Below are 12,122 nucleotides of genomic sequence, written 5' to 3' on the forward strand. Positions count from 1 at the left end.
TGAAACCTTCTATATGCAGATATCTTTGATTAAAACCAAAAATTACACGTTCTGTTTGTGAAAGTTTATCTGCCTTATTTAACACTAAAATGTTTAAATAAATATCCCATATACGCCCAACACTAAACAAAAATGCGCTAAATAATCATAGCAACCCATTATTTCGATGTATTTTGATGCTAAGTGGAACATTTGATATGAATGCAAATTTATTTTAATGTTCTACGGTTTTCTGACTGATGTATGACTTAGTTCATGCTTTTCATGAAATAGAATTTGTTGTAACACATTGAATGACTATCCTACCTATGTTTCTGGGAACAAAAATTTACTTACTCGGTAAAAAAAATGGTAGATATATACTCTGAGCTGTTTGAATTAAGTCATGTATTAAATAGTTGGGGGTAGTGTATGAGTAGTCATGAACGTAGGTTTCACCCTATTCGGCATTCATCGTTAAGGCGTACCCGCAATCTTGACAGAAATAATACTGTTTGCAGAATGCAATAAAATTGATTAACCTTTTTATACTATGTGAATGGTTTTCATTGACCGACTGTTTGGTTTTAACACTCCTCGAATTTTTTTACATTGTTTATTAAACCAGACAATTTTTAATTAGTATTTAGTAGTCTATACATTATCTTGCATATATTATGCATTTGTGTTTATGAGTTTACTCTTCTTTCTTATGTCTCTCACTGTTTTTGTTATGGAAATGGAACTTATGAACTTTGTTTCTCAGGTATCACTGTTATTGCTATCAGTTACGTAAGCTTTAGACTTTCTACGTCCGATTCCTATAAATTCCATGATTAGTTGTACACTACCACGGATCAATTATATACGTTTGTAATTATTTTTTTCCTCCATTTAATAAATAATTTTCACTAAGCAGGACATTCTTGCATTCATATACAAAAGCCTTAGATTATTCCCATTTACTATTTATCTGGTTTGTTCTGTTTAGCGTAAACATATAGTTTTGTATATTTGTTTAATAACAGTAGCCCGTTTTAACTTGTTATTGTGTGTGTGCATTTAAAGATTTATTCCCTTGTTCTCTTATTTGTTTTTCTAACTTTCAGAATGCTCTTTCACATTGTCTAAATATGGATACTGCATTTTTAGCAAATCTATTTATTATGGATTATTCTCTATTAGTTGGTGTTGATACAACAACTAATCAACTTATTATTGGTCTAATTGATTATCTACGTAAATTTACATTAGATAAACGTTTAGAAATGATTATTAAACAAACAATAACTAGTGCACAAGGTCCAATGCCAACTATATTAACACCGGATTTATATCGTGAACGTTTTCTTTATCAATTGCATAGTTATTTTCCATTATTACCAGATCAATGGTATGATAGTTTAGCTGAACATACTGAAAATTGGCGTGTATCATCTATTCAACGTAAATCTTTATCAGTGAATAAGACAAAGTGAATATTTAATTTGTTCATATTTATACCAGAAACTGTGAATAGTAAATAATAAGTGATTACCATAAATGAATAAGATTAACTTACTTTTATTATTATTATTATTACTACTGTCTAATCCTTATTTTCTATTTTTATGATTCTAATCATATATTATCATTGAAGCAAACACAGTTGATATTTATTTTTGTCAATTATAATTTCTTGTTTTATTTTTAGCATTATTTTATTTATTTCACAATTTGTCTTTCATATTATATAATCGTCTTATGTATTTTTGGAGAATACACTTTCAAAATTGAATACAGTTTTTTCTCGTTGTTACTGACTATGTTTGGGATTTGTTCCACTATTACTGTGAATTCAGAATATTCCTTTAGGACTAGTCTAGGTCAACGCCTTAACCAATTATAAGGGGGGTGAAATAGCTGAGTGCATCAGCCACTTTAATTATTTCTGAAGTTCTATCGACCGTGGTGAGTTGGTGTTTGATGAAATCGCAGGATGATTTCACTTGACCTTCACCAACTTGTTTATCAGGTAAATAAGTTGATAAATTAATGAATCTCCATCGACATTTGTTGTACCATTAGTAACCTGGTTTTTTTATATAGTTAGTGTATCAAAAACTAATTGATCCTCTTTTATAGGAAGCATTTTTGCTAGAACTTAAATCTTCCCTTAATCTGAACATTTCTTAGGTACCACTTTAGTGTATTTAAATTATTAAGGTTTATGTATACATGTTTGCATATGTTTTTTCACCTGTTCTTGTAATGCATATTATGTATATCATTCATCAAAGGAATTTTTCCTAACTTATAAAAGAGCACCTTGATCAGTAAAATAAAACTCAGAACTACAAATTTTCTGTTCTGGAACATGTGACTGACCATAACACCATAGTATCTCAATCACTATTTATTATTTTTTTCTTCCACCAAAGTTCATCAATTCAATTCTCATTACCATTATGGTCATGTTACTACCTTCAATCGATCATGATTGTCGTTTCTAATAAACTTCATTTACCTACATCAAACTTCACACCATTATATCTTATTTTGTAGTTAGGTCTTAAATCTTTCGTTTCGTACATCTACTTTGTTTCTAAGTCATTAACGAACAATTTATCTATTTTACATATTCTTATTAAATGCATTCTACAGATTCCAATAATTATATACGTCTTCGTAAATAAATAAAACCTGTTCATTAGATTAAATCATATCACATGGATAAAATCGTCGACGAAATTGTCGAAATGTATACTTTCTTCAGTGAAATTTATAAATTATTTCTACACTTCTTCAATCAAATTTAAACAAAAATAACCACAAATAATGAATAAAGTCGTGTATTTAGTATGACACAATTATTGTCTTTTTTCTTCATGACCATTAATTACTGTTCATAAGACGTTACCCAGTAAGCCAGAGGATTGCCCCAACCAACTTCCATTTGAAGGGTATGTATTTCATTCAACAATTCCGTATCATTTAATTTCATCTAAAATGAAATTTTAATATTACTATTGGGATCAGTGAAAAAATGTTTTTACAAGTGAATTGATGAAATCTACTGTTATTTTCTCTTTGCTTCACTTACCAAATGCTTTAGCTATAAATAGGACATGGAAATGTGTATGTCAACTGAAACGATTTGCAACTTGAATGTACTTATTTGTTTATATTTAGCAATTCTATATGGGTCTAGGCAAGATCTTTGATCTTTTCGCTGTAAATCAGATTGGTTATACAAGTATTTACATTTATTTAACTTTTGTACGCACCATAGCGCGATCTGTTGATTTGATTTGTTGGAGCTATTCACTTGATGGGATCAAAAGATACTTTGTTTGGATGATTCGTAATTCTACCAAAGGTGTGTTCCTTTAAACTTGGTTTTTGTGGAGAATTCGGATAATTCAAAGCAAAGCTCATCACTTCTCTCAATAAAAGAAGAACCAAATAATTAAGTGAATACAACTTCTGATGATTCATTTGGACAGTCAGTAATGTTTGAATGACCTTGTTGAAGAGTCGAAATCAATCATTCAAATTATCCTTCCCCTTAACATCCCAAATCGAAAGATCAAGCATAAACACTCTTGTATGATCACTAGTAATATCTATTCATTGTTAATCGTTTCCTATCTTCATTGTAATGTTATATTCATTGCCATATCTTTTATGCTACGAAGATCTTTACTTAGAGACTAACCAATTCTTGGAATCCCCATACTAAGTTACACCCTTTTGCTAACATTCCATGTGTCTTTTATTGATTTAAGTAGTATGAATACTCTCACCCTTTGAATAGACGTTTACACCATTAGATATCCGTCTCACTATCGTGATAAACTGTCAATAGCCCTATTATGATCTCCATGTTGACTATTAAGAGTAGAAGATATTCGTAAGATAGTAATATTTGACCACAGATGTCTTATAAATATTGCTCGCATCAGCTGGGATCACCGGGTAAGTAATAGTGAGGTTAGACGTAGGGCATTACGGAATGATGGGAAATCAGTTGGTGAGGTTGTGGATCTTCATAGACTGAGATAGTTCGGCCATATATCACGCAATCTGACTAGTGTTGGAGATGGTTGAAAGAGACGTTAGGGGTGGCCAAACCAAAATGTGGCATCAGTCCTTGGAGTCACTAACTTCTAGTCTGAGCGATGTTGGTAGATGCAAACTACTTGGTTGGGGTCCTCGTGACTATCCTAACCATTGGTTGGAGACTCTGTGTGACATGGCTCAGAATCGATCACAATGGCGCAGGTTTATACACTATTTGTCTTCCCTTAAACCTTGAGATTAAAATTACTTTATACTTTTCTTCCTATGAACTAATTCTTTATTCCTCTATTTTATCCTCATATGCAACCATCGAAGTAACTGCTCCTATGAATTTAGTGTTCATCTTGTTGTGCTAATGAGATGTGGCAACTTGGACCGATGTATATATGTCCCTAGTTCTACGTTGTGGCTGATTGTTGTTGGGATCTGATTCGTTTTATCAGATATCTTTTTTACCAATCAAGAGTCACTTATTTCATTTTTGTTTCGTTTCTATGAGTCATTTTATTATTTGAGGTAATCAGCTTCTGTTGTAAATAATTTAAACTGATGAGTGTTGTTGTATCTTTAAGGTCGGCTAATTATCACGTGATTTGTTCGTTAATTGAAATTCGACTTATAAGAATCTCAGTACTGTGCCAGACCAATGAAGTATGAGCAGCTCAGCGTCCCTATCGGTCCTTTTTCCTCTTAGCCCTTCCACTTGAGTCGAAAAAGGCTAATAACAGCTTCTATTACGCGAAGCATTTGTTCCAAACATACTTGGTTTATATACCAGCCAAACAGACTGCATCACATAACTTAAGAACAGTAAATCATATCGTAATAATCTATAAGTCAAAATGAAGCCTATAATAAGAGGAATATAGATATACACATTCTAGTTACTGAACAGTTATACAATTATATATATATATATATATATATATACAGTTATACAATTATATATATATATATATAATGTTAGTCCATTGATAGCTCGCAGAAGTTACTCGTAGTATAATCTTCACTAGGATATAACAAGTGTGTGAAGACAATATATTACTGCCGAATAGATAGAGATTTCCTAGCACGGAGTTTTCTGATATCCAAGAAGTTAAAAATTGCCGGCTATGAAAGATGTACATTTTGTCTTTGTCGGATGATATTGCTAAGTTGTCAAAAAATGTTATGATCTGCATACTGTGTAGTTGGAAAATCTCACTAGTCTGTATTCTCTTACATAAATTCTTCCTGTTTGTCATCAGAGTTAGTTCTTTATATAGCACCATTTCCGAAAAATGGCTACCAGCTTCAGTCGGTTTCTGTTTGACTAAGAATTTGTAAAAATCGCGGCTTGTTTCACTTCAAGTACTTCATGTTGTAGATATTCTCAATCCGGATAGTCAAAAAGTATTTTTATAATCATTGAAGCATTTTAATTACCTCAAAAAGTTTGATTCATGAACGAAATACAAGTTTCAAAATGTTAATAGAAGTAACAGAATTCTAGACACCCCACAGCTTACTATATTTTAATTGTGTATATCTGCCGTGAATGACTATGTGAATTGATAATAGGATTAAAATGATGACAAAATACAGTTACTAACTTTTATACAATATTTAAAGGATTGTTCGGCTTCTGTACGTCGATTTGTTTTTAAGCATATCATAGATAAATAAGCCCAAACTTCCGGATTTCTATTATTGATATAATTAGCCTCAGTGAGAGCTTGTTCAGCATTTTCTAGTTCCTCTAACTTCGTGCGATACGAAAATGAGAAAAGTAGAAAATAAAGGAGGTTAAACGCCTTCATTTAAATGCAATCAAAAATATAGAAAGGGAAACTAGTACCAATGTACTGGACATTGAAAGAGTATGACGAAATCACTGGCTTCTACTTAATTCGGCTGAATTATAAAAGCTACTAAATCGTAATTAATGACGAGAAGATTGTTAAGTTCATGTGCACTTAAGTAGCATAAACTTATCTACCAAGTTCAAAAAAGAATATAGTCATTCGTGAATTAAACGCAACATGTGATTGACTAGACCACTATTCTAGGCTTGTATTATTATCCAAAACTTCATCCTTTATTGTGTTTATGCATATATCACCCGCTTACAAGTTTCTAAATGGGTTTTTTGGGTTCTATAGCACTCATTTTTATAAATATACATTTATAACGTAGTGTGCAAAAGATTTGCTTCTTACAAATAGCTTTTTAACTATCTCAACACTTAATAATACCGAAGTAAATTCCCCGTTATTTAAGATATATTTGAGCTTCAAGACGTTCTATTGTTTAATTCAAATGAATTACTTTTCGTTTTAGGAAATAAATGTTGATATTATCATCTGAGAGTAAAATGTCTAATTAACATCAACTGTATTAACAATCGTTTAGAATTGTGTCCAGAGTTGCAATGGATTTCACTGTTCCTGCCTGCGAACATCTAAGTATCAACCACTAGCCTATCATTTAAATATAACCGTAGTTTATGTCGAGATTTGCGTGAAAGAGGACCATACACCAAGAGATAACATGAATTCGCATTATATAAATATCCACAAAATTCTGATAAAAGTAATTACCACAATTAATCAGAAGCATGAAATGTTCATTGTTAATTTCTCAACTTAAACAAAAGATTCAATTATATGGTGGTTTGACTTACTCTATAACAAGCTTTACCAACACCTAGCCACGTAGCACAAGTTGGAGAGTTTTTACATGCACGTAAGTAAATATCTTTAGCTTCTTTATACTGAAATGGATTTTAAAAATGAAATAACACTATGAACGTAAATGAATGTTTACAGGTATTTTTAATTCTTTAATTCTGAATTGATCCTAGTTGTTGTTCAACTGTAAACCATAGAATACGGAACTGCAGTTTAGTAGCACTATTTAAACTTGTGGCTATTTGTTTACTCTGATGAAGTGGTTTACATTGAGTCACGAAACGTCATAAATACAATTTTTCTACTCATTGGGATATAACAAAACATATATATATATATCTGTCTTTTTTCTAACTGTGTTTACGCAATACTGGTTATTAAGTTGGAGAATTGGAGAATATTTAGTTAGAAAAATGAATTTTTTTTACTCATTCCATCATTCGTTTCTCAGAAGGCACAAACAACAGCTTATGTTCACAGAAACGTTTTTGTAAGAATAATGGACGTATTTGAAAGAAGCATTGGATTATCAACTGTTTTCATGAGACGAATGAGTAAAGCATTCGAATAGATTCTTGGACGTTTTCCTCTGGAATAAAGGGTATATTTTACGTTTTCAGTCAACATTGTAATGTACAAAGACAGTTGTTGCAGGAAGCATTAAGGTGTGACCTCATGATTATTCATACTTATGAGTTTCCTAAGTAAATGAACATTAAAATTATTGCTTTCAAGTCACTTAGCAGTTACTTCACTGAAATAGAGAAAGATAATAATTAAATCTCTCATGGATACATTAGAAAATAGAGTAATCCTATTTTAAAACTTATAATCTAAAGAGTACTGTTAAATATTCATAAATTTCAACAATATGTGCAAACCTTCAACTCCTGTAAATAAATCGAACCCAAACGTAACAATAAAATATGTTGATCTTTAGGTGGCCATGTAATTAAACATAAACAACGTTCATAACAAGAACGTGCTGCATTTAAATCTCCAGCGATATAACGTAAATGACCTAAACATGCCCAAGCCTCAACAGCTTCTGGATCAGCTTCAATAATTAAACTAGCATTGAATTCAGCTTCTGATAGATCTTGTTTATATGAATTCATTGATAAACGTGCACAAAGTAAATGATATTCAGATACACGATGAAATAAAATGTTTGTTGAAGAAATTCGATTAGTTATTGTAGATAAACCAGCAGTTGAAAAATTTGTTGGATTTTGATTATCACTAGATGATTGTGTTTGTATAGGTGTATTCGTATCAGTTTGTAATTGTAAATTAGGTACTGAATTTGATATTAATGTTTGAGGCTCATAAGTAATTGTTTGATATTCTAATTCTTTCTTTTGCGCTATTAATTCATGAGCCAGAGCCATAGATACAAACTAAAATAAATATATTTAAATTTAAAGAAAAGACGTTTCATAAAAAAAACAATCTGCTGAATAGAAGATTCTGAGTAATTATTTAAATGCTACTGTTGTTTTATTTATATTTTGTGAATTTTTATAACTTTTAAATGATTCATATGCATTTTCTAGGTAGAAAGTATGGGTTTATATAAGAACTTTCGTCCAAATTAGAACGAATAGTTCCACAGCTTGGACCAGATTGCTAGGCGAAACGTTTGATTTACTTCAAATTTATTCGCTGAGATTTTACAAATATATTATTCCTATTTAAGAAAGTATAGGTTCTAAACATCTGAACCTTAAACTAGTAGAATTAATTTAACAGTAAACCTTGTAATCGAGAACAATTAGAGGACTTCTTACTTAATTAACAGGGATAAAGTTTCGTCACTCAATAGGTTTTGAAACAGTGCTCTTTGCGTAACAAGTATCAGATACGGTCAATAAGTATGGAAACATGAATAACCTGTTGCATTAACAACAGCAATTAACTAAGTACATACTCTTCAGTAAGAAATGAATATATGAATATGTGGAGTAATTAGTGCCCTGACTAGTATTAAAAGCAAATAAAATCATTTAACTCATGAAACACTCTGTAATGAGAGATTTCTGAATGGTACTCAGACTATGACTGATAACAATAAGAATAAATCATAAAACTAAAATCAATTGGTTAGTATATCCGCATTATCAGATTTCTTCATACATCGCTATTTAGATTTTACAGACCAAGGTTTAACATTTTATCCAATATTTACCTGACATTTATTTGGTTTTATTATAGTCACCTTCTGCACTGAAAGACATCTTGACTCTAGTTAAAAGATTCCCATATTGTTCAGTAAAGCTCCTTAGCAATTTTTAAAATCATTCCTTCCAATCTACTAAAAAACTGATCTGTATACACTGATTATTACTGTTTTCTATATTGATTAAAATTAGGAACATCTTGAAGAAAACCATTTGAACTCCTTACACAAATTTTTACTACTGATTTTAAATGAAATTTCAACTTGGAATTTTTTTTAAATCTTAGTGCAATCAAATAAGTTTGAATTTACAAACATTATTGAGTTATTAAAAAGAAACGTTTGAATAATTTTTTTGGTTAGCGTTTTTTAGCGAGTTGGTTTTCTACGGATCGGTGGCCTATGCTGCATCGGGAGTATCAGGCGTAATTAAGTAAATAAATAAAAAGAAACAAGTTGAACTGACCTAAAAACCTACCGAATACATATTTTTATCCAATAGAAATTCAGCTGTTCTAATAAATAAACTCATTCGTGATGGTTTCTCACAGACTGTTAATGTTACTAATGTTGATTCACATGGTATATCAGTTGAAATTTTTGTACCTGATTTTGGAGCTTTAAAAAGAAATAAAATGTTATACAGGGTTTACTAAATTACAGTATAATTAGAAATATATATACACTGGTTTAACACTAGATTATTGATGTAATGAATATTATTCTACTATGTTTTATTTATGATCAAATGAATATATTATTATTTAAAATACTTTCTATTTCAATAACTAGTGAAAATCTGCATATCTGAAGCGACGAAGTGGTTCAGAGGTTAAACACTCACACACGAGACTCCTAATCCTAGCCTCGATCTAACATAGTGAATCCGGGAATTCGCACTATTGAGGAGTCCTATACTAGGACAAATAGCTGTCCAGTGCTTCCTAATTTTTATTGGCTGTTTAACTAAGATCAATGAGTAATATATTCTATGAAAGTGTCAGACTTAAATCCTATTTGTTAATTTAAACAATTCTACGAACTATTATTACTGAGATCTAATGGAAGCACAAACTATGTAGAGTTAATCAAAATATTTACAGTGCTTGACAGAATGTGCTGTCCTCAATCAATCTTTTTACCGTCAAAGTGGAAACACGATAAGAGTTAATCCGTGGAATAATAATTTGAAAATTTTTATATTTTTTTAATTGCAACATTGATTTCCACTCTGGATTTTATTGTATATGGACAACTTGTATTATAGTGAACAAAAACACGGGTGAGGACAATCGAATGTATTTGACCACAAATTACAGACTATCTCACTAAAATCTAATAACCATACAGTAAACAGTTAATTTACAAAATAACAATCAATTGTCTGAATCTTGACTGTTCCTTCTGCAAATCTCGATTCATCTTCTCTGACTTCATTGTTCATGTATTTTCACACCGATTGCGCTTCGTTTCAGTTCTTTCCTTATCGATCTTCTGCCTGACCATCACCATATACTAATTTTGTGGATATAAGTAACCCGCACCACAGTATTTGTGTTAATAAAAGCACTCTTTGGCTTACAATTTGATTCACAATTGTTTACCGTAATTGTGTATCATATGAACTAGTTTGACCACATCCCATTATCCCCATTATTGTTACGTTATTCTTATATATATAAAGCATACAAAAATTATATATGAATACTCTTACCTTTAGAATAACGAGTTTTTCGTGTTTTAACTTCATTTGTTCTATCAACATCATCTTTAATTGTATCACCAATAATAGTAGATCGATTACTTTCTTTATCTAATTCATTTAAAGTTATTTTAAAATTATCTACGCTTTCGTCCAATATTTCATCATTTGTTGATTCTTTTGATAATTTATTCATCCGTTCTTTAAAATTCAAAAAAACAAATTTATTGCTGATAAATTAACAGCAAAGATGGGTAGTAGTGGAATCCGGGACGCACGTTTCGTCCTATTAGGGACTCGTCAGCTGGATGTACCTGCATCTCATAGCTGATGTCCACTCTGGGACTCGAACCCAGTAACGCCATCGCGTTATCCACTCGGCCACTGAGTCCTGATAGCCACTTGGTTGTGAAATGGGGGTGAAGTGATAAATTAACACATTTTTTCTTGTTTACAATTAGTAAAGTAGTTTATTCAATGATACAAATAGTTTTGTATGTTTATCATATTTATAATAATAATAATAATCACTACACGATTAAGTAGTTGGTTTTATTACCTGCTAATAATTTGAACAGTTTAAGACTTTCGATTCAAGTATTTTTAAATATTAATAATATTTATAATCTGATAATGTTCTTTAATTCATGTTATACAGTCATTCAGACAGTCAATTACAACGTAGAACTTCGTACGTATGTACATCATACCACATTAACACAGAGATGCAGTTGTCGATTCAATTTTCATAGTGGTAGAAGTAGTAAGAGTATAAGCATTATGTGAAAGATAAGGGTTTGAAGATGTTATTGAAGGAGTATAATCCAGTGAAATAAATTTGAAAAGAGAAAAAAGATATAGACATGAAGAATTCAGAAGATTAGAATTTGGCAGAACACAAAGAGTGAATGCACCTTCGCCATTGCAAACGATTTTGAGCCATGTCATTCAAGGTCTCTAACCATCGATTGCTATCATCTCGCGGATCCCTACCAGGTAGTCTACACCTACCAACATGGCTCAGTTCACTTGTCTTACTCAATAGAATAAACGTTTATGGGGAAAATGTATGATTTTCCCTTTTCAAATGTTTTGTCAGTCTATTTGTTAGTGATATAAATTTATAAGGATTTAAAGGATTGTTCATTGTCTGTTTTAATTGTGAAGTGTTCAATTCATTAATTTAGATTTGATCTCATTTACTGATGTCACTTATAAAATATTCATTTTGTTCTGAATAAATTATCCGCTAGTTTACCAGTATAATAGTACACTACTTAACATAATGAAATAGTGATTTTGAAATATATTGTTGTTTTCACCTTCTATGAGTTAAGAACTGAAATCCACGAAAACAGTTCAACTAAATATATGTCAATTTCAAAAAGAAAAGTAATAATAGTCTTTTCATCACAATGAATTCTATTCATACTACTGAAAATTGTGAAAGCGAGTGAAGATTTTCAAAATTCATCTGAATTATTTATTTCATTATAGTATGTAAAACAGTGTGAACATAGACTTGAGCTAC

General features: G+C 30.8%; 2 protein-coding genes across 2 annotated transcripts in view; one reads left to right on the top strand and one right to left on the bottom strand.

Moving 5' to 3' along the window:
• The window catches only part of Smp_156710 (phosphatidylinositol-4-phosphate-5-kinase,putative), a gene marked incomplete at both ends in the record, with an annotated part of 9,343 nt that extends 7,886 nt beyond the window's left edge, over positions 1-1,457 (top strand). Inside the window, 2 exon segments of the mRNA XM_018796000.1 lie at positions 1,089-1,171; positions 1,176-1,457. Coding sequence (XP_018650256.1) covers positions 1,089-1,171; positions 1,176-1,457 — 365 coding nt within the window.
• Positions 1,458-5,752: 4,295 nt separating this feature from the next.
• Positions 5,753-12,122, bottom strand: part of Smp_156720 (putative o-linked n-acetylglucosamine transferase, ogt) — a gene marked incomplete at its 5' end in the record, with an annotated part of 28,898 nt that continues 22,528 nt past the window's right edge. Inside the window, 3 exons of the mRNA XM_018796001.1 lie at positions 5,753-5,783; positions 6,705-6,793; positions 7,592-8,010. Of these exons, the coding sequence (XP_018650257.1) occupies positions 5,780-5,783; positions 6,705-6,793; positions 7,592-8,010 (512 nt within the window). The 3' untranslated portion in view covers positions 5,753-5,779. The remainder of the gene's footprint in view (positions 5,784-6,704; positions 6,794-7,591; positions 8,011-12,122) is intronic.

The sequence above is a fragment of the Schistosoma mansoni genome, chromosome 2, assembly GCF_000237925.1.
Source record: "Schistosoma mansoni strain Puerto Rico chromosome 2, complete genome".
Classification (NCBI taxonomy): Eukaryota; Metazoa; Platyhelminthes; class Trematoda; order Strigeidida; family Schistosomatidae; genus Schistosoma; species Schistosoma mansoni.